Here is a 25,000-nt window from a genome sequence, read left to right as displayed (position 1 = left end):
CTTTGTTCTTTAATGCAACTTTATTTCTTGCAGTTTTGACTTCTTAAAAAACTTTGCAATTACAAAAACTCAATTCTGAGAAGAAAGGTAACTCACAAGATGTACAATTGAAACTCATTTTTCACAGACTTGCAAGAAATAAACTCCAAATGTCTGTTTTTGCAAATGAGTTTACTTCCTTACATTACTCTGTATTCATATAATTAAGGGGGGAAATTTTCTTTTAATTATGAATTGCAAATTCTGACTTCTTGAACTAAATTGTCATTTTTGAATTGCAATTCCATGTCTTATAATTAAATTCGGTTGAGTTCAGTTCAGAATTGCAAGACATAAATTAAAAATTTTGATTTTTTTTATAATTTAAAGTTTACACTTTGCAATTTTGCATTCTAACTCAAAAATCTGCTGTATTTGCACATTTCAAAGTAGGGCTGTGTGATTAATCGAAATCGAATCGCAGTCGCGATTTGAAACATTGCTATTAGCTAATGCATGACTGCTGTCTGTGTGTGACAGTCTTACTAGCTAACTGAGTGAGCACACTTTCAATCTGCCCAATCAGAATTGCGCAACCAACTATGTGGAACACCCACAATAAAAAACAAACAAACAGGAAAGCGCGAACGAGTGGGATGATGGCATCCGCTGCTTCATTAATAGATTAATTAATATTAAAAAAACTGCATGTCAGTAATATGGGAATATCTTAGTTTCAAAGTCACAGACACCAAACAAAATCAGGTCATTTGTAAGAGCTGTCGCAGAATTGTTGCCACAACACGAAGAAATACAACAACTAGCACCTAAAAAAGCACCACAGGCGGCTACATGAGGAGTGTCTTGCTAAGAAGTCAACTTAAAGTATTGCCAGTGACACTCAATCTAGTAGCAAGCAACAGCAAAGTACAATTTCAGAGTTGTTTTGCTAATATAAGTTAATATCTTTTAAGTTAACGCTCACTGCATTTTAGCAGTAAGAAGCTACAATACAGACTATTGAGCTGAAGCTTGACTACAAAATTAAATGACAAATCAAATCGAAATCGCAATATCTGTCAAAAAAATCACAAATAGATATTTTATGAAATATGAAATGTCGATAAAAGTCACTTTGTTAAACTGTAGAGTTGAATTTTCAACATCAAATGTCGACTGAGCAGAGATCAATCTTCCATAATGCAATCCACAAATGTAAATAAACACTTGTGAATAACAAAATACAGAACCTGTTAATTAACAGATATTTGTATAGTGACAGACACAGAATATACAGTTAAAGTCAGAATTATTAGCCCCCCTTTGATTTATTTTTTTCTTTTTTAAATCTTCCCCAAGTGATGTTTAACAGAGCAAGGACATTTTCACAGTATGTCTGTTAATATTTTTTCTTCTGGAGAAAGTGTCATGATTACCAGCGATCTCTAACCACCAGAGGTCGCTGGTAAGAACTCACTTTCACATGGACTACATCTTATGAACTTCAAATTCAGTCATGCCACACACACACCTGCTCCAAGTCTCCACTGATTGGACTCCCACAGCTGATGCTGCTTCTGGACTAATCACACACACTACTTTAGCAGCACACACACTCACTTCCCTTGCCGAGTCTTGTTTACCTGTAAAGTGACAATTCAACGCGTTTTCCTTAGTCTTGTTTCTCCGTGTTTTGACCCTTGCCAAGTTTGTCTGTTTGTCCCTGTTCACTGCCTGCCTTCCGACCTCTCGCCTGTTATAGTGACTACGATTCTGGATTTGTCTTTATTAATCTGTTTGCACCTGTGTTGACCCTTGCTTGCCTGATTACCGAATAAACCTGCACTTGGATCCTGACGTTGTCTCTGTCATCCACGTGTTACAGAAAGTCTTATTTGTTTTATTTCAGCTAGAATAAAAGTAGTTTTTAATTTTTTAAAAAACATTTTAAAGTCAAAATTATTAACCCCTTTAAGCTGAATTTTTTCAATAGTCTACAGAACAAACCATCATTATACAATAAGTTACCTAATTACCCTAACCTGCCTAGTTAACCTAATTAACCTAGTTAAGCCTTTTAATGTCACTTTAAGCTGTATAGAAGTGTCTTAAAATATCTAGTAAAATATAATGTACTGTCATCATGGCAAAATTAAAATAATTAGAGATTGTTAGAGATGAGTTATTAAAACTATCATGTTTAGAAATGTGTTGAAAAAAATCTTCTTTTCGTTAAACAGAAATTGGGGGAAAAACAAACAGTAATAATTCTGACTTCTGTATGTGTGTTAGTATAGAGTTTTCTCCATGCGGCACCACTGAGAAATGAAAATCTCCTAATATAACATCTATAATGAATTGCTGGCGTTCTTTTGCGTCGAATGGCTTTCTAAACATCGTGAGTGTCTCTGATGTTTGTTGGGATGGAGGACCCGTTGGCAAAAAAGGAAGCTGTGAAAGTAAACTCAGAGCATATCAGTCAGCTGTGGAGAAGGGAAGAGGACAGACACGCTCTGAATAAATCATACATGTCTTTTTGAGAGAGATGGCAGTGTAAGGTAAAGAGCTGAGGGCTGGATGTGTGTGTCAGTGTGGTGAAGTGGGACTTGTTGTCTGGCAAAAGACACAGATCTGTCCTTAAAACAGCAGAAACACATCCAGTATATCCAGAGTTCAGTATATCAACAAGGTCAGGTAAAAGGCTGTTGTTTGGCCATTTCAAGATTATAAACTTAGGCCATGTCCACATGTACACAAGTTTTCCCCGCTTTCATTAAAAAAAAAAGGTTTGTCCACATGAAAATGCATGTTAAGGGCTCACTGAACCAACAGGTGGCGATACTAGCCTTTTATGCTGGGTTCACACCAAACAGGGAAGTATTTTCACAAGTCAGTTGCATACAAGTCAATGCAAACATGAGAACAGAGGCAGATTACCATGCCGCAGAGCGAAGACATAAAATAAGCAATGCGTTTCAAGAGTTCACACTTAGCTGATGATTGATTATAAAGCGTGTTTGGCATGCTGTCCCGGAAGAAAACCCTGGGCTCATAAGATCCTCGTGCCCTGGGTTTCCTCCTGTTAATAGGGCGAGAGAAGAGTTTGAGCTCAGGTGGATCTCGATGAACTTCCCCGACTTATTTCTGGCTAATGAAAGATAGAGGGATGGCTAAAGACCTGAAGAGAGATGTACAGTTTGGACTCTGTTTAGACTGTGAATCATGTATTAACTAATGCAGGACCAGCTGTGGACAATCATAAACACGTGATCGTCTCGAAATTGGTTTATAAATAAACTTTTCTTGCCATGAATGTGTGGAATTTCGCCTCCTCCATCGCCTCTTCCGTGTTTAGTGTTAACCCACCCGTGTTGGCCAATCAAAAAGGAGAAAACAGCACACATGCTGTCGTCATGAGGCAAAAACTCTGGTGTATTGTCCGTTTTCGAGAGGACAAACTGCGAAATTGCATAGAAGTTTTAAAAATACCCTTGTTCGTGTGGTCGTCTGGCCACTGGGACTTGGCCTACACTCAACAAATGTGTGGCTCGCCATAATATACATATCAAATTCAGCAGACTTTTTTGGTTTAATCATATTGTATTGAGTTTTTTTGAGACAACAATCATTTCATATGGGGCTTCACGGTGCTGTGATTAGTACTGGTCATAAGTCCTGTTAACCAATGAGACTTGAGCCCAAATTAAAAAATCCATTACACTTGCAATAAAATTTCTTGAAAGATGTTTTTGGTCAATTAAGTTTTGGTCAACAGGGGCCTGTTTCAGTAAGGAGGCTCAACCAACTCAGAGTTTAAACTTGAACTCTGAGTTGATTTACCGAGAGATTAAAAACTCAGTTTTCGGTTTCAGAATAGCTGTTCTGAGTTATGTCAATCAACTTCGATCTCCTGGAGATCGATCTCCTGTAACTTTATTCGAACTTGATTTAAAAGACCAAATGAAATCGAAGGTAAAAAAAAATTATAAACAATATAAGCGGTGTTGCAGGAGCTGATAGACGTCGATTGATGGATTAATACTGCAAAGTTTATAATACAAATTGAGAAGGACTATTTTACATAGTGCTGGGATATGTAAATATCCTGTTATATTTAGAAATATTCCTGTATTTTTTGTTAATATAAACGCACGATTTTTCCCGCATGGCTAATAGCTGTCCATGTTGTGTATATTTTGGGTCCTAATAAATACCAACAACCTGTTATAAGATAAATATTTTTATGCATTCAAAGCATTCAATGAAAAAAATTGCGTCGTCCATATTTTTTTACAGTCATTGATTCACATGCACAAAACCAAATTCACATGACTAAAATATTTATATATATTCACAAAAATGATTCACGTGCACAAAATAAAAATGTTTAAAATTTGCGAGTTCATCCTGAGTGAGAGTGTGCAAATCTTCTTTCACATACGACTCCCCCTCGATAGGTGTATGTGTATTTTTGAGACTCTCTTGGCAGCAGCAGGTGACTCTTAGCTTTCAACCAATCAGATGAGAGCTGTATTCGGTGTGACACACTCTGCACAGCTTATATATAGCTTATACTTTAATTATAAAATAAAAGTATTTTCTGAATATGTATTTTTATTTTGTGCACATGAATCGTTTTTGTGAATATTTTGCGGACTTGAATTTGGTTTTATGCATGTGTATTTGGCTACGCATGTGTAAACCGTGTCTTTTGCATGACTTACTTTAGATGCTTATTTTGACTCCATACAGCACTGCCTCAATGAACTCATTCAGGGGTGAAAGAGGATCCTGGAAAACTGTTTACTCTCATAAGCATTTTTGAGCTAATCACTGATTGGCTGATATTGATTGAGATCAACGGTCAAGGGGTCAATATGAAGCCATCATTTTATCCCACATTTGAATGACTTTAGATACTACTCTGACTCCATAGTGCCGTGTGCGCGTGTGCAGTCGTGCTTGTGTAGGATAGCATTCAATTGTGTGCTATATTGAAACGAATGGTCTTGGTTTAGCAATCTGGAATGGATGTGACTCAGCTGTGTATTACCAACTTTTAATCCTGTTCCCGTATCCTGTCTGCACGGCCGTTAACATGATATGAACTACTGAATCAACATCTCTCATTCCTGAACAGATCATATACTGATTCATATACACTGTGTGCATGCCGTTTGTCATTTGATGGATGATTGCGGCGTGTAGTTTTCTTTCTTTCTCTCTTTCTCTCCCTTCTCGCTGTCTCTCTCTTTCTCTCTCTCTTTCGTGTCGCCCTGTGCGAATGATAAATGATTGCATTTTTCTCACTCTGGACACAGATGGCGAAGACCTTTGTGATCGACTACTCACACATGCACATGTCCATATCCATATGTTGATTTTATCATTTTTATGAGTAAAGAGTTACATTATGGGCAAATCAATCCAGATTTATCATATATTTGGTGTTATTAGTGACACAGAAAATAAATCAGTTAACAGAAATGAGTTATTAAAACTATATGTTTAGAAATGTGTTGAAAAAAATCTTCTCTCCATTAAACAGAAAAATAAACAGGGGGGCTGATAATTCTGACTTCAACTGTATGTGCTTATACATTATATCACCCTCTTTCTCATTTTCCTCTCTTCTTTCTCTCTCTCTCTCTCTCTCTCTCTCTCTCTCTCTCTCTCTCCTGTAAATTTGATGTGTCCTTTCTTGCCTTCAGGTCATTAAAATGCTAATGCATGCTTTAACTTCTCAATTCTGTGATGAAAGAGTAGGACACAGAGTCAGTAGATGTAACTCTCTCTCTCTCTCTCTCTCTCTCTTTAAATATAATCAAGTGTCAATATAATGTAATTATAAAATTCATTGCATATTCATGTACATTTAAAAAATGCACACTTTTTCAATACATCTTGTAAAAGTATCTAAAATCTCTCAGAAATAAAGGTACTGGAGTTGTCACTGGGGCCGTTCCTTTTCCAAAGATACATATTTATACCTGAAGGGTCCATATTGGGACCTCAAAGGTATATTTTAGATATATTTGGGTACTTATATGTATCTTTATGGTTACAAATTAGTACTTTTTGATTAGGTACTGCTCCAGTGACAGCTCACGTATCTTTTTTCTGAGAGTGTATACAATTATATTTGTGTCGCAAAGAGTATAAAATATATATACAGTCAGTTCCTCTTATGAATATTTTTTAATAAATATGAACAAGTTCAGGGGCAGCACAATGGCGCAGTGGGTAGCACAATCGCCTCGCAGCAAGAAGGTGGCTGGTTAGAGCCCCGGCTGGGTCAGTTGGCATTTCTGTTTGGAGTTTGCCTTTTCTCCCTGTGTTGGCGTGGGTGCTCCGGTTTCCCCCACTAGTCCAAAAACGTGATATAGGTTAATTGGGTAAGCTAAATTGTGCGTAGTGTATGTGTGTGAATGAGTGTGTATGGGTGTTTCCCAGTGATGGGCTGCGACTGGAATGGCATTCGCTGTGTAAAGCATATGCTGGATAAGTTGGTGGTTCATTCTGCTGTGGCGACCACAGATTAATAAAGGGACTAAGCTGATAAAAAATGAATGAATGAATAAGTTTACCAAATAATGAAAGATTGCAGCATCGATAACTGACATTTTGTCACATTAATGCAAAAGCTCAGTAAAGTTTCAGAGTAACGTTTGCATTATTTCTATGTTGATTTGGTAATTAGCAATAACGTAGGTTTTAGTAATGTCACGATACTGGAATTCGATACCAATCGGTACTGGAATTTTAAAAACGTCCATTTCCCGCTAACATTTGATCGCTGTTGAGCACGTTCTTAAGCAGCGCTGATTTGCCATTGTGTTCACATGCTCAACATAAATGACTGTGATTGGCCGTGAAGGTCATCAGTTCACCGAACAAATCAGCGATGTTTAAGAACGCGCTCAAATGTTAGTGGGAAATGGATGTTTTTAAAATTTCAGTACTGATTGGGATTGAATTCCAGTATCATGACAACACTACTAGGTTTTTGAGCAGTCATGATGTCATAAATTCCATTAATTTCAACACTGGCAATTCTTAGATCCTTTAAATTTAATTTGTAACCCAGTATTGTCAAAATTTTACTTGTCCTTAATTTTATATATAATTTTTACTATTATATTTATATGAATATATTTTTTATACCATGTAGTATATATTAATATATACCTTTTACTACATTATAGAGGCATTAAGTTAATTTCATGGCCATAAATAAGGGCATTTATATTAATTATTAATTATTTTTCTCGAAATTTCAAGTCAGGGAAACATTGATGAATCATACAGTAATTGCACTCTTTCAACCCCTAAAATTGGCACAAGTGATCGCTTTTGTCCAAAATTTAAATGTCTATATTGTTCCATATCATTTTATCATTATATGTTAATATATATATATATATTTTATACTATAAAGTAAATACTAATATATACTTTTTACTACATATGTCAACTTTCATTCATTCGTTCATTTTTCTTCAGCTTAGTCCCTTATTTATCAGGAGTTGCCACAGCGGAATGAACTGCCAACTATTCCGGCATATGCCCTTTCAGCCGCAACCCAGTACGGGGAAATACCCAAACAGTTTCACATTCACGCACACACACTCATACACTATGGCCAATTTAGTTCCTCCAATTCACCTATAGCACATGCCTTTGGACTCTGGGGGAAAATGAAGCACCCGAAGGAAACCCAGGCCAACACGGGGAGAACATGCAAACGCCACACAGAAATGTCAACTGACCCAGCCAGCCAACAACTTTCTTACTGGGAGGCGACAGTGCTAACCACTGAGCCACCGTGCCGCCCTGTCAGAATTTTACTTGTCCGTATTTTTTCCTATCATTTTTATTATTATATATCAATATATTTTTTTATTAATTTTCATTTTGGCTTTATTAATCTGGGGTCGGCATGGTGGAATAAACCACCAACTTATCCAGCATATGTTTTATGCTGTGGATGCTATATATATATATATATATATATATATATATATATATATATATATATATATATATATATATATATATATATATATATATATATATTATTATTATTATTATTATTATTTATTTATTTTATTTTTTTTAAATCAAAGAAACATTAATGAATCATAGTTGCTCATTAATCGAATCATAACTCTTTCAACCCCTAATGTTGGCACAAGTGATCGGTTTTGTCATAATTTTACTTGTCTATATTATTCCATATATATATTTTTATATTACTCTATATGTCAATATGTCATTTCATTCATTCATTCATTTTCCTTCGACTTAGTCCCTTATTTATCAGGGGTCGCCACAGTGGAATGAACCACCAACTTACCCAGCAAATGTTTTACACAGCGGATGCCCTTCCGGCAGCATCCCAGTATTGAGAAACACCCATACTCCCATTCACACACACCCGCACACACTCATACGCTATGGCCAATTCACCTATAGCACATGTCTTTGGACTGTGGAAGAAACCGGAACACCTGGAGTAAACCCACGACAACAATTATATTAATTTTTTTTTTTTGTCAAAATTTCAAATCATCGCTGAAACATTTGATTAATCATAATAATACCTCTATAACCACTAATGGTGGCATAATCTCCCACACAGTCACCGCAGACTGCAAAAGCTCAGAAATGTACAGAGGGAATACTAGAGTACGACACAAGAGGAAAAGTGCAGACAGGGGACGGAAATAAAAAGACAGAGGAAATATGCATTAGTAATCAGACCAGAGCAACTGGGTCACTGAGTTTATTAAGAAAGGGGAGAGAGAGAGAGAGGAAGACATGTTGAATTCAATAACACGGAGAGCAAAGTTTAATTCAATAACCGCTGCGACACAATCCCCGATGCATCCAGCAATAAAATGCATGCGTTTGAATGGCTCTTATCCTGCCAGGAAATTTTTGCAAGATTCTCTACACTGTAAAAACAAAAAAAGAGTCTTCAACGAATTTCAACAGTAAAAACAACTGTAAAAATGCTTAAGTAAAATCCGTAATTAGGCCTGTGTAATCAGTCTAATCAAACAGTGAATTTAGCAGTCATAGTCAGTTCCCTAGCATTTTCAAAGAACACTAAAACTAGCACTATTCCTGTTTTGTTTATACTTTTTTGTTTATTACTTTTGTTTATACTTTGAATTTGTTGTGATCGCCAGCGCTGGAGATTATTTTTCGGTATTCCAGACGAACTACAACTCCCAGAACTCTTTGCACGCATCAACTCCTGTAGCAGCTGACAATAATCTGGACATTCACACACAGACACAGCTGTAGCTCATCTCACTTATCACATGGACTATATACACTCACCGGCCACTTTATAAGGTACACCTGTCCAACTGCACGTTAACTCAATTTTCACAGCCAATCACATGGCAACTTAATGCATTTAGGCATGTAGACGTGGTCAAGACGCTCTGCTGCAGTTCAATCCGAGCATCAGAATGGGGAAGAAAGGTGATTTAAGTGACTTTGAAAATGCCATGGTTGTTGGTGCCAGACGGGCTGGTCTGAGTATTTCAGAAACTGCTGATCTACTGGGATTTTCATGCGCAGCCATCTCTAAGGTTTACAGAGATGGTTCGGAAAAGAGAAAATATCCAGTGAGCGGCAGTCCTGTGGGCGAAAAAAAAAAATCTGTTAAATATGCATAAAAAAAAATAGGAAAAAGTACATTCGAACCACGAGTCCACATATGTGGACATCATTTTTCTCTAAAAGTACATTGTATCAAAAGATTATACTTGGTTTTTATTCTAATTAGGTTCTAATAAGCCCAAATAGCAAAGAGAAATAAAAAATGCATGTAAAAATACACCTTGGGCCTTAAGAGGATGATGCTTCCAAACAGTTAGCTACATTTGACTGCAGGTTGAAGGAAAATCATTCATTCATTTTCTTTTCAGCTTAGTCCCTTTATTAATCTGGGGTCGCTACAGCTGAATGAACTGCCAATTTGTCCAGCACGTTTTTATGCAGTGCAACCCAACACTGGGAAACATCCATTCACACTCATACACTACGGACAATTTAGCTTACCCAATTCACCTGTACCGCATGTCTTTAGACTGTGGGGGAAACCGGAGCACCCGTAGGAAACCCACGCAAACGCAGGGAGAACATGCAAACTCCACACAGAAATTCCAACTGACTCAGCCGAGGCTCGAACTAGCGACTTTCTTGCTGTGAGGCGACAGCACTACCTACTGCGCCACCACATCGCCGGTTGAAGGAAAGTAGTGGAGTAAAAGTACCGATACTGCACTAAAAATATACTCAAGTACACATTTTTTAAACTACTTAGTAAATTACAAAACTACTCAATCAGTAATTTGAGTATTTGTAATTTGTTACTTTACACCACTGTCGGTTTGCTAGCATGACCTTCATAACTTCTATGTATTTGTTTAACAGTATTTCCCATGGTATAACCATTTGTTCCCACGATGGACAATATCTTTAAATAATCTTAGGGCTTAAGATGGGCTTAACTTCAAGCAGTGTGCTTCTCAACACTGTCGTCTGTATCTTTAAATTGTGCCAGCCCTTTAGTTTTCTATGGATTCTGAATGGCTGTCAGTGTTTTATCGTTCATCAGCTGGGAAAAATCATACCAATATTGTTCCTCTGTATCTTTATCAGTTTAGTTATGGTATGAACTATGCTATTCCAGCCTGGTCTCACGATCAAACACAACTGTTTTGTCAGTTTAGTGGCTAATTCGGACGTTAAATCGAGGTCCTGACTCTCGGTGGTCATTAAAAATCTCAGGATATCCTTCAAAAAAGAGAAAGGGTTTAACCAAATTTGCCCACTGGCCTCTGTCCATCATGGCCTCCTAACCATCCCCATACCATAATTGGCTTCATTTACATTCATTTACATTTACATTTAGTCATTTAGCAGACGCTTTTATCCAAAGCGACTTACAAATGAGGAAAAGGAAGCAATTACACAACTATAAGAGCAGCAGTGAATAAGTGCTATAGACAAGTTTCAGGTGTGTAAAGTCTAAGAAGCAAAGCATTAGTAATGTTATTTTTTTATTTTTGAGAGAGAGAGTACCGTTAGTGGTATAGCCAGAGAGGCAGTTGCAGATTAGGAAGGAAAGTGGAGACTATATAGTTGAGTTTTTAGTCGTTTCTTGAAGACAGCAAGTGACTCTGCTGTTCTGATGTAGTTAGGGAGTTCATTCCACCAACTGGGCAGATTGAATGTGAGAGTTCGGGAAAGTGATTTCTTCCCTCTTAGGGATGGAACAACGAGGCGACGTTCATTCACAGAACGCAAGTTTCTGGAGGGTACATACATCTGCAAAAGTGAGAGCAGATACGAAGGAGCAAAGCCAGAGGTCGCTTTGTAAGCAAACATCAGAGCTTTTTATTTGATGCGAGCAGCAACTGGCAGCCAGTCCAAACGGGTGAGTAGCGGAGTGACGTGCTCTTTTGGGTTCACCAAAGACCACTCGTGCTGCTGCGTTTTGAAGCAGCTGAAGAGGTTTGATAGAATTAGCTGGAAGCCCGGCTAGCAGAGAGTTGCAATAGTCCAGTTTGGAGAGAACAAGAGCTTGAACAATGAGTTGAGCTGTATGTTCAGATAGGAAGGGTCGGACCTTTCTGATGTTATAGTGCGAATCTGCAAGATCGAGCAGTTCTAGAAATGTGGTCAGAGAAGTTTAGTTGGTCATCAATCGTTACTCCAAGGCTTTTTACCATTTTGGATGCAGTAATGGTTGCCCCATCCATCTGGATTGAAAAGTTATGGTGTAGAGTCGGGTTGGCAGAAACTTCAAGCATTTCCGTTTTCGCGAGGTTAAGCTGAAGATGATGATCTTTCATCCAGTGTGAAATGTCTGACAGGCAGGCTGAAATGCGAGCTGGAACCGAGGGTGAAAAGAGAGGTATAGCTGGGTATCATCAGCATAGCAGTGGTAGGAAAATCCATGTTTCTGGATGACTGTTCCTAAAGATGTCGTGTAGATAGAGAAGAGAAGTGGCCCAAGAACAGAGCCCTGAGGTACCCCAGTGTTTAGATGCTGTAGGTTCATCACTCTGTCTCCACCAATCCGCTGGTGTGTGGTGTGCGGACTGGTGCAATATGGCTGCCGTCGCGATATATAAATGGATAGAATTAATATTATTATTAATTAATACGAGTTCAGTCGTACGAAAATGTATGATTTTAAAAAGTAGGCGTTGCACCTAACCCCGCCCCTAATCCCAAATGTCATTGGGGGATAAACAATTGTACTAAATTGTACGAATGAGATCGTGTGAATTCATGTGAATTAGCCACTAAGTCAAAAAGTTACGAATTGCCATGGGATAGCTTTGGCTATTCTCTATGGATCTTTCCCAATACTGGGTTGCAGCTGAAAGGGCATCCGCTGCGTAAAACAGATGCTGAAATAGTTGGAGGTTCATCCCGCTGTGGTGATCCCTGATAAATAAGAGACTAAGCTGAATGAAAATGAATGAATGAGTTATGCACATTATTATAGTTTTGTTCATTCAAAAAATGAAGTTTGCTCATTTAGCTTAAAATGAGCTGAAACAACACAATTCTTCAGTGTTTTGGGTTGGAAAACGTAAATTGTTTTATGTTCAATCCAATTAAATCTGTAAAAACTAATAAGTAAACTTAATTCCTTCATGTTGTCCAAACTCAAATCGACTGTGTGCAGCGTTTTACAGTGTGTTACATCTAATGTTGATAGAAAATGTTTATTGCATCACTTTAAGTTTATATGTGTTACTGTAATTGTGTTTGGTAGCACTTTCTATATATTAGTATGTTTCTCTGCTTGTGGACAAGCTGTTTGGGATGAGATATGGTTCATAGTACTACTTGTCAACACATGCTCATGGTGGTTTTTCTGTTACAAAGCTATGTTGTGTAGATTAGTACTTCAAAACATTGGTAAATAAACAAAAATAATGGTAAATTACAGTAAAAAGTTTATATTATAGGGTGGCACGGTGACTCAGTGGTTAGTACTGTCGACTGTCAGCTAGAAGGTCACAGGTTCGAGTCCTGGCCGGGCCAGTTGGCAATTCTGTGTGGATTTTGCATGTTCTCCCTGTGTTGGTGTGGGTTTCCTCCGGGTGTTCCGGTTTCCCCCACAGTCCAACCAAATGCGCTATAGGGGAATTGGATGAACTAAATTGGCCATAGTGAATGACTGCGTGTGTGAATGCGAGAGTGTATGGGTGATTCCCAGTACTGGGTTGTGGCTGGAATGGCATCCGCTGCGTAAAACATATGCTGGAATAGTTGGTGGTTCATTACACTGTAGTGACCCCTGATAAATTTATTATACATTCCTACCATATTTTAACAGTTACATTTCGGCAACCACAGCTTCCGTTTGTTTTACTATAATTTTTACCGATTTTTTTTTACAGTGTAGGTGTGTGAATGTGTGTGTGTGTGTGTGTGTACGTGTGTCAGCAGATTGGCCTTCTGTAGGGGAAGCAGTACATTGATTTCCAGCCGAAAGTCCAATCACATAAATCTGGTCTGGCTTGAGACACCAGGCCTATTAGCCAGACCTTCTCACTGCAACACACACATACTGTACACACACACACACACACACACACACACACACACACACACACACACACAAATATATACGGTTGACCTTGCCTATGCATTTAATTAAGCTAGGTTTCTGCACACACATTTCTGCATAAGGCTGATGAGAGACATGCGGTCGGCTCGGAAATGTAATGCAAATATGATAAGCAGCTTGAAAATGATAAATTTCAGGTGTGTAAAGTCTAAGAAGCAAAGCATTAGTAATGTTATTTTTTTATTTTTGAGAGAGAGAGTACCGTTAGTGGTATAGCCAGAGAGGCAGTTGCAGATTAGGAAGGAAAGTGGAGACTATATAGTTGAGTTTTTAGTCGTTTCTTGAAGACAGCAAGTGACTCTGCTGTTCTGATGTAGTTAGGGAGTTCATTCCACCAACTGGGCAGATTGAATGTGAGAGTTCGGGAAAGTGATTTCTTCCCTCTTAGGGATGGAACAACGAGGCGACGTTCATTCACAGAACGCAAGTTTCTGGAGGGTACATACATCTGCAAAAGTGAGAGCAGATACGAAGGAGCAAAGCCAGAGGTCGCTTTGTAAGCAAACATCAGAGCTTTTTATTTGATGCGAGCAGCAACTGGCAGCCAGTCCAAACGGGTGAGTAGCGGAGTGACGTGCTCTTTTGGGTTCACCAAAGACCACTCGTGCTGCTGCGTTTTGAAGCAGCTGAAGAGGTTTGATAGAATTAGCTGGAAGCCCGGCTAGCAGAGAGTTGCAATAGTCCAGTTTGGAGAGAACAAGAGCTTGAACAATGAGTTGAGCTGTATGTTCAGATAGGAAGGGTCGGACCTTTCTGATGTTATAGTGCGAATCTGCAAGATCGAGCAGTTCTAGAAATGTGGTCAGAGAAGTTTAGTTGGTCATCAATCGTTACTCCAAGGCTTTTTACCATTTTGGATGCAGTAATGGTTGCCCCATCCATCTGGATTGAAAAGTTATGGTGTAGAGTCGGGTTGGCAGAAACTTCAAGCATTTCCGTTTTCGCGAGGTTAAGCTGAAGATGATGATCTTTCATCCAGTGTGAAATGTCTGACAGGCAGGCTGAAATGCGAGCTGGAACCGAGGGTGAAAAGAGAGGTATAGCTGGGTATCATCAGCATAGCAGTGGTAGGAAAATCCATGTTTCTGGATGACTGTTCCTAAAGATGTCGTGTAGATAGAGAAGAGAAGTGGCCCAAGAACAGAGCCCTGAGGTACCCCAGTGTTTAGATGCTGTAGGTTCATCACTCTGTCTCCACCAATCCGCTGGTGTGTGGTGTGCGGACTGGTGCAATATGGCTGCCGTCGCGATATATAAATGGATAGAATTAATATTATTATTAATTAATACGAGTTCAGTCGTACGAAAATGTATGATTTTAAAAGTAGGCGTTGCACCTAACCCCGCCCCTAATCCCAAATGTCATTGGGGGATAAACAATTGTACTAAATTGTACGAATGAGATCGTGTGAATTCATGTGAATTAGCCACTAAGTCAAAAAGTTACGAATTGCCATGGGATAGCTTTGGCTATTCTCTATGGATCTTTCCCAATACTGGGTTGCAGCTGAAAGGGCATCCGCTGCGTAAAACAGATGCTGAAATAGTTGGAGGTTCATCCCGCTGTGGTGATCCCTGATAAATAAGAGACTAAGCTGAATGAAAATGAATGAATGAGTTATGCACATTATTATAGTTTTGTTCATTCAAAAAATGAAGTTTGCTCATTTAGCTTAAAATGAGCTGAAACAACACAATTCTTCAGTGTTTTGGGTTGGAAAACGTAAATTGTTTTATGTTCAATCCAATTAAATCTGTAAAAACTAATAAGTAAACTTAATTCCTTCATGTTGTCCAAACTCAAATCGACTGTGTGCAGCGTTTTACAGTGTGTTACATCTAATGTTGATAGAAAATGTTTATTGCATCACTTTAAGTTTATATGTGTTACTGTAATTGTGTTTGGTAGCACTTTCTATATATTAGTATGTTTCTCTGCTTGTGGACAAGCTGTTTGGGATGAGATATGGTTCATAGTACTACTTGTCAACACATGCTCATGGTGGTTTTTCTGTTACAAAGCTATGTTGTGTAGATTAGTACTTCAAAACATTGGTAAATAAACAAAAATAATGGTAAATTACAGTAAAAAGTTTATATTATAGGGTGGCACGGTGACTCAGTGGTTAGTACTGTCGACTGTCAGCTAGAAGGTCACAGGTTCGAGTCCTGGCCGGGCCAGTTGGCAATTCTGTGTGGATTTTGCATGTTCTCCCTGTGTTGGTGTGGGTTTCCTCCGGGTGTTCCGGTTTCCCCCACAGTCCAACCAAATGCGCTATAGGGGAATTGGATGAACTAAATTGGCCATAGTGAATGACTGCGTGTGTGAATGCGAGAGTGTATGGGTGATTCCCAGTACTGGGTTGTGGCTGGAATGGCATCCGCTGCGTAAAACATATGCTGGAATAGTTGGTGGTTCATTACACTGTAGTGACCCCTGATAAATTTATTATACATTCCTACCATATTTTAACAGTTACATTTCGGCAACCACAGCTTCCGTTTGTTTTACTATAATTTTTACCGATTTTTTTTTTACAGTGTAGGTGTGTGAATGTGTGTGTGTGTGTGTGTGTACGTGTGTCAGCAGATTGGCCTTCTGTAGGGGAAGCAGTACATTGATTTCCAGCCGAAAGTCCAATCACATAAATCTGGTCTGGCTTGAGACACCAGGCCTATTAGCCAGACCTTCTCACTGCAACACACACATACTGTACACACACACACACACACACACACACACACACACACACACACACACACAAATATATACGGTTGACCTTGCCTATGCATTTAATTAAGCTAGGTTTCTGCACACACATTTCTGCATAAGGCTGATGAGAGACATGCGGTCGGCTCGGAAATGTAATGCAAATATGATAAGCAGCTTGAAAATGATAAATGTGGTCCATTACGATGATGCATGTTAATGTGTGTGATGTTGTTGTTTTTTTCTGTCAGAGACGAGAGAGGATCGAAACAAGAGGCTGTTCAGACATTACACTGTGGGCTCCTACGACAACTTTACCTCATATAGGTAAGGTATACATATTTATGTATGCATGCATTGATAAATATAAGGGCTTTTTTTGTTATCAGTAGCTCAAGGTTAGCCTGAAGACATCGCAGGTTGTTCTGACTCAGTTATTAAAGCTGGTGTTTGTAGTGTTGAGACTCGACTGCCATCTAGAGGATAGAGGTTGTCAGCACACACTCGCAGACATTATACACGCTTTCATTTTTTTATCATTCATCATTTTTTATTGCATTCTACAGTCTTTTTTGTTTGTAAAAATAATAGCTTGATTCACTTGAGTCCTCAACACTCAATTTGATTTTAGAGCTGCGTAATACTGAAAAAAAAAAGATTTTCATGTTTTGCATTCTGCTCAGTGTAATTTGCATATGCAAATTTACTTATGTGTTATAGCTACAGTGTTCCACTTACACTAGATTGGCCATGTATTTATACTTGCATACTTTTTAAAATGTTATTAAAATATTTCATATAAGTAGTAATTCATTTTAAAGTGCTAAAAATAATAGTTTCTATTAATTAATAATAATTAATTGTTATCTACTGTATTATTATGTATTATTGTTATTCTTAGTAGTAGTAGTATTTTATTACTTGATTTATTTATTTATTTATTTATTTGTATAACAATGCAAAAGTATTGATCTGAAGCTCCTCCACAGGACTTTTATTATTACTATTTTTAATTATTATTATTATTATTATTATTATTATTATTATTATTATTATTATTATTATTATTATTATTATTATTATTATTATTAAGGTTATTATTAAGGTTATTATTATAATTATTGGTTTTATTGTTATTGTTATTTATTATTATCATTATTATTATTGGTTTTATTATTATTATTATTATTATTATTATTATTATTATTATTATTATTATTATTGGTTTTATAATTATTGTTATTTATTATTATTATTATTATTATTATTATTATTATTGGTTTTATTATTATTGTTATTTATTATTATTATTATTATTATTATTATTATTGGTTTTATTATTATTGTTATTTATTATTATTATTATTATTATTATTATTATTATTATTATTATTATTATTATTGGTTTTATTATTATTGTTATTTATTATTATTATTATTATTATTATTATTATTGGTTTTATTATTATTGTTATTTATTATTATTATTATTATAATTATTGGTTTTATTGTTATTGTTATTTATTATTATCATTATTATTATTGGTTTTATTATTATTATTATTATTATTATTATTATTGGTTTTATAATTATTGTTATTTATTATTATTATTATTATTATTGGTTTTATTATTATTGTTATTTATTATTATTATTATTATTATTATTGGTTTTATTATTATTGTTATTTATTATTATTATTATTATTATTATTATTATTATTATTATTATTATTATTATTATTATTGGTTTTATTATTATTGTTATTTATTATTATTATTATTATTATTATTATTATTGGTTTTATTATTATTGTTATTTATTATTATTATTATTATTATTGGTTTTATTATTATTGTTATTTATTATTATTATTATTGTTGTTGTTATTTATTATTATTATTGTTATTTATTATTATTATTATTGGTTTTATTATTATTGTTATTATTATTATTATTATTATTATTATTATTATTGGTTTTATTATTATTGTTATTTATTATTATTATTATTATTATTATTATTATTGGTTTTATTATTATTGTTATTTATTATTATTATTATTATTATTATTATTATTATTATTATTATTATTATTATTATTATTAGAAGTAGTAGTACTATTTGTAGTATTTATTTATTAATTCATTTGTATACCAATACAAATGTATTAATCTGAAGCTCCTCCGCAGAACTTTTACTATTATTGTTATTATTATTATTGTTGTTGTTATTATTATTAATATTATTATTATTGTTGTTGTTGTTATTAATTATTATTAGTAATAGTAGTGTTTATTTGTTTATTTACTGTTGCCCCAAGTATCTTGCGGTTTTGTTCATGAGTGAGGAAAGCAGGGAACGTGAAATTGACAGGCAGATCGCTGCAGCGGCAGCATGTGGTCGATGTACAGGTCTATTGTGGTAAAGAAGGAGCTGAGCCGAAAGGCAAAGCTCTCGATTTACCGGTCAATCTACGTTCCTACTCTCACCTATGGTCATGAGCTTTGGGTCATGACCAAAAGGATAAGATCTCAGATACAAGTGGCCGAAATGAGTTTCCATCGCAGGGTGGCAGGGCGCACCCTTATAAATGGGGTGAGGAGCTCTGTCACCCGGGAGGAGTTTTGAGTAGAAGTCGAGAGAAGTCAGCTGAGGTGGCTCAGGCATATGTTTCGGATACCTCCTGGATGCCTACCTATGGAGATGTTCCAGGCATGTCCCACCAGGAGGAGGCCTTGTGGAAGACCCAGGACACGCTGGATGGACGATGTCTCTCAGCTGGCCTGGGAACACCTCGGGATCCCCCCCCCCCCCCCCCCCCAACCCCGGAGAAGAGAAAAGTCTGGGGTAGTAGTAGTAGTATTTATTTATTTATTTATTTATTTATTTATATGTATAAGAATACAAAAGTATTGATCTGGAGCTCCTTCACAGGATTTTTATTATTGTTGTTGTTGTTGTTGTTGTTGTTGTTGTTGTTGTTGTTGTTGTTATTAATTAACATATTAATTAAATTGTATCAATTTACTAATCCTAATCCTTAAAATACTAATCATTTTAAATTGTAAATAGGTTACTGTAGTATCAGGTTATTATTAGTAGTAGTAGTTGTAGCTGTAGTAGTAGTTGTAGTAGTATTTTATTACTTTGTTTGTTTGTTTGTTTGTTTGTTTGTTTGTTTGTTTGTTTGTTTGTTTGTTTGTTTGTATAACAATACAAAATTATTGATCTGGAGCTCCTCCTCAGGACTTTTATTATTATTAATATTATTATTATCATATTCATATTAATTAAAATGTACTTTTTCTCATAAAATCTTCTGATGTTTGTCTATTTTTAGACTACAAAAGTAGTAAAACTTTCTATATCATAAACTTTTATTTATGCCTATGAAATGCTAATAATGAATATATAAACATAAGGCTACTAATCATTTTAAATTGTAAATATTAGATGGGAAGTGTGTCAAACTACAGCACATTCAGCTAATATGCAGGTCTGCCAATCAACATTAACTATAAATATTATATCTTGCTAAAATGTGATCTCTACCTATCTATCTATTTATGTTTTGCTGTTGGTCTGTGTAATGTATTTAACACTGAAATGAAGTGTTTTTGAAATGAAAGACAGATTGATGTGGGAACGCAGAATGAGAGGACTTGGGGAATAGAGTGAGAGAGGATTAATTATTGAAGTCTTTGTGTCAAATTGATACTTTTCACTCTCTTGCCATCTTCGGCCTGGAACCACAGCTTAATGAACTGCACCATCAAACCATTATCTGCCGCATCAGAGAAACGAGACAAACAAAGCCTCTCGCAGACTTCCACAATCATCTGTTTCTCAATATGAAATGCATTCACCTTAATGTCAAACTAATGTTCAGCTAACACTTTAAAGCTGCCAATAAAGACCATGTCTACAATAATACGTATTTGTTTAAAAAGGCCTTGAAAAGAGAGGCTTTCGAAAACGCTGACGCATTTTAGTCATTGACGCTGTCATGTGACCAATTCAGCTAACATAATGGATCACATTGCAAAGCAGATGATTCAGATGCTGTCTATTTTGACAGCTTTATTAAAGGTTAATGTCAGTTTGTACATGCTTCATATGCGTGATGTAATGGATCACAAATCTCACGGTTCGGATCACACTGCGGTTTTTGAGCCACGGATCGGCTCAAATTTATTTGATCAGTAAAAAAGGGAAGAGACAAATGTCATTTACTTTCCATTTATACAAAAATATAACTGCAAAAACCATTGGTTTAACAAACAGAACTTAGAACCTGTAAGTTTAATAAAAATAAAAATCAAGAAGGAACCAGCTGAAAAAAGGAAAATATTCAATAGGAAAAATTGATCTTCGCTACTGTTGCTGATAATGCTAAATATAGGAATCTAACATCTAATAGAACAGGTCATATTTATTTTCAATTAATGATTAAACAATTTACACATAACTTTTAATGGTTGTTTATCGCCACCTATTGGTTAAACAATGTAATTGTTACAACATTCACCAGTTCCATTAAACTGTGATTTTAATCTTTACCATAAACATCAGTGTTTATATGTGAACTATAAACTGTTATCCCAGTACTTCTGTGTTATTTAACTGTTTGTAACGGACTAAAAAAGTGTAAAACTGAATCTCTCTTGATCAAACGCAGATTTGATTGCAGCGCTATGAAGGATTGATAAACATATGCAAATCACCAACATTTATCATTCATGTTGCATGGGTTTGAATTGAGATCACGATCTTTGAATGTTTAATTGTGCAGTTTATACTGAATGCATTAATGCAGGCTAAACAAACAGTAACACAAAACACCACCTAAGACACTAATCTAAAAAAAGAGTCGCTGTCATTTCTTGAGGAGATTCACCATCAAGACCAAGTTGTGAATTACTTTAGAAGACCAGCACGATCTGATGATCATTATCCAGAAGATGATGACGTGTAATGCCGAGATTAGACAGCATGATTTTAGCCCTGATTTTGACCCGCCGACAGGTTTTGAGAAATCAGAGACAAATGCCTGAAATAACAGGCAAATCGGTGCTTGTGCACGCGAGTAGCAATCACACAATGTGAACTATCAAAGACTCGATCTGAGAGAATCTACGATGAGTCGCCGATGCCCGTGAGATATTTGGCATGCTAAATATCTGGAGCTGTCGGCGATTCAAATCATGCCGTGTGAAATGTGTTCTGATTGAAAATAACATCAGCGATTGCCTACAGCCAATGAGAGAGCAGCATCCACTAGTGTGGGTATCTGCAGGCCAGCGGGAGGTTGGGGGAGAAGTTAAAATGGCTCATTTTCAGTTTATTTGGACCCAAGAAATGAAGGAACAACTAATGGAAATTTGGCAGGAGCACCAGTGTCTGTTTGACGTGTCATCTGAGCAATACAGTACCACAACCGGTTCAAAAAAGACAAAACTTTCAAAAAGTAAGCAAAATAATAGAGGTGTGAACCTATACTGGTCACACGGTTCGGTTACGATTATCATGCCATCGATTCGGTTCAATTCGATATTTCGGTGCATTACGGTGCATTGACGATGCTTTCCATACACAGTGTTGTATTTTGGGAGGTGGCTATAACAAGCTGTCTGTATAAACACACACACACACACACATGGACACACAGCACCACACTGTCTCTCATTCACACACATACACAAACATAGACAGCACCAAACACTCACACATGCGCACTTTCACAGACACGCACACATGCCACGCGCGCTTGCTTGCTCGCAAGCGAGCGATATTGTGAGACCGCCTACTCCTGTTAAAATTACACCAGAGTTACCGACCGCTCCCGCGCTTTTATTCGGAAGTTTATTCCCGCACCGCATGAAATCTGGTCGGGTCCCGCGACAATGCACAAGTACAGCCGAGAGGAAAAGAGAGGGGAGATAAAGTCACGCCAGCAGCCGAGAGGAAAAGTCACGCCAGCAGGTGAAATGGGCCACAGTGAGAGAGAGAGAGAGAAATGTAGTACTTTCATTCCCTCAATCGCAGAGAAATAGGGGCTTCTGCTGTAAGTGCCAGTGAAAGACTTTCCAGAAAACACACACACAGTGAAATTTTTTAATAGTTGGCGCCTGTAGTGTTGTAAATACCCGCGCTCGCCTCCCTCGCGACAGAGTGCATATGAGATAAATGACATCAGTACATAATAACCGGTTATAATTATTACTGAACCGATACCGAATTGTCCGCGTCTGCATCGCGGTGCACCAAAGAAACTATTAATTTTGACACCTCTACAAAATAAGTAGATTTTCTACCCCACTGAAGGCTTTTCTCATTATGTAGTTACGGCAAGGCAAGACAAAGCAAGTTTATTTATAAACTTATATTTCATACACAGTGGCAATTCAAAGTAAATAAACAGGAATAAATGAGAGAAGCATAAGAAAAATAAAAGATAATAATAAAAATGATTAAAACAGATAAAAACAGATTAAATGTGTTAAAACAGGTTATAAAACAGTGAAAAAGAAAAGAAAGACATAATAGTGTGATCTGTAGGACGTAGCACAGTGCTCATTCAGTAAAGGCACAGCTAAACAGATGTGTTTTCAGTCTTGATTTGAATGTGCCTAATGTTGGAGCACATCTGATCGTTTCTGAAAGCTGATTCCAGTAGCTGAAAGACGATTCACCCTGCTTTGACTGAACTCTTGGAATTTCCCGTTAACATGATCCTAATGATCTGAGTGATCTGTTAGGTTTGTATTCAGTGAGCATATCTGGAATGTATTGAGGTCCTAGGCCATTTAGTGATTTATAGACAAGGAGTAATACTTAAAAATCTATTCTGAATGTAACTGGGAGCCAATGTAAAGACCTGAGGACAGGTGTGATGTGCTCCGATTTCCTGGTTGTGGTCAGAATCCTGGCCGCAGCGTTCTGGATAAGCTGCAACTGTCTGACTATCTTTTTGGGAAGGCCGGTGAGGAGGCCGTTACAGTAATCCACCCTGCTGCTGATAACAAAAAATATAACCTCACGTTGTTTCCATGTCACTTCTCGCGTGTGTTTGGTTGTGAGAAGTAGTTTGGACAAAGTTGTCGGTGATTCTACCAATTGTAAAGTCATGCAGTGTGACACCCCCTGTCGCCAATCCATCTTGCAGTGTAAACACAGCAGCAATGAAATTGCTAGCCCAGATAGTTATGCTGTGTGAAAACATCTGTGACACGACTACTTTAAAAATCATGCAGTCTGAACTCGGCATAACATGGCTATAAATGAGGTTGGTGTCGTGATCTCGTTTATTTTGAGTGTGTATGCGCATTAGCTCAGGCAACCTGAAAATATACTTATTTTGTTTGATTCTGATGTTTAGAAACTAAACTTATGAGACAGATGTTGTTTAATTTTATTGGTGATTCCAAATATGTAATGTAATCGAAGCATGGCAAACAGTTTTGGAAAATTTGATGTTACCCCATTCAGACAGAATGCCCGAGCATACTGCCCGAGAGGCGTTTCAAAGATGGTCGCTGAGTGAAATGACTTGCCTTAAAGGGACTAAAAAAGTGTAAAAACTGAATCTCTTTTGATCAGAAGCAGAATTGAATACAGCGCTTTGAAGGATTAATAAACATATGCAAAACATTATCATTTATTACTCACGTTACGCGGGTTTGAATTGAGATCACGATCATTTAATGTTTAAATGTGCAGCTTTACACTGAATGCATTAATGCAGGCTAAACAAACAGTGACACAAAACACTACCTAAGACACTAACCTAAGAAAGCATTTAGGTCCCACCACACCTTTTTCCGTCATCATTTTACAGGGAAGACAAAATGCTTTCATTCAGCGTACAGACATTTAGCTTCATGACATGGGACAAAGTACGCTAGCACTCGTGTGCTCCCCTCGGCACAGATCATTTTTGGGAGTTGTATGCATTACATTGACAAGAAGCCAGCGCTACAGGAAGCCTTCTTTCTGAGGTCTAATGGCCATTATATTCAGTTTCACACTTCATTATCTCATCAAATTATCATTAGGCACTAGATTAGCTGAACTCAACTGTGAGGGCTTTTCTAAGCGTATAACAAATATTTGAAATGTGTAATTTATTTATTTTTTTTACATTTTCCACAAGATATGAAACGACCCAGACAATCTACATACAGTTTCACTTGTAGATTGTTATATAGTCAATTATTAATATAGTCCATTTCAAAACCACAGAAAAAGATTCAACTTGTTTTAAAGTGAAACACACAGTCAGTGAATAATTCATTGAAAACTGGCCACAAAGCAAAGCTGTCTCTGCCATCACTGATGTAAACAGCCTGTTTTGTGTGTGCGTGCATGTGTGCGTGCGTGTTACTGATTGTGTAAATATATTTGCTTGCTGTTTGATTGCACTTTCCCATGGTTTAGTAGTTTAGAATGATCTGATTGCAAACTAAAATAAAATAAAATACAGTTAAGGCAGTTTTGGAATTGAAATTTCCACCTATGAGGGCTACAGGAATTAAGGAATTTGAATTACAAACCAAGCATGAAGACAAAGGAATTGTCTGTAGACCTCTGAGACAGGATTGTCTCAAGGCACAAGGCTGGGGAAGGTTACAGAAA

At 36.7% G+C, this 25,000-nt stretch overlaps 1 protein-coding gene across 1 annotated transcript in view; it reads left to right on the top strand.

Moving 5' to 3' along the window:
• shank3a (SH3 and multiple ankyrin repeat domains 3a) overlaps window positions 1–25,000 on the top strand; it is a 320,891-nt gene that overhangs the window by 257,075 nt on the left and 38,816 nt on the right. Inside the window, 1 exon segment of the mRNA XM_056478459.1 lies at window positions 16,613–16,688. Within this exon segment, the coding sequence (XP_056334434.1) occupies window positions 16,613–16,688 (76 nt within the window).

The sequence above is a fragment of the Danio aesculapii genome, chromosome 18 (genome assembly GCF_903798145.1).
Source record: "Danio aesculapii chromosome 18, fDanAes4.1, whole genome shotgun sequence".
In the NCBI taxonomy this organism is placed as follows: domain Eukaryota; kingdom Metazoa; phylum Chordata; class Actinopteri; order Cypriniformes; family Danionidae; genus Danio; species Danio aesculapii.
The sequence above is the reverse complement of the archived record's forward strand: the minus strand, read 5'-3'. Positions and strand labels throughout refer to the sequence as shown.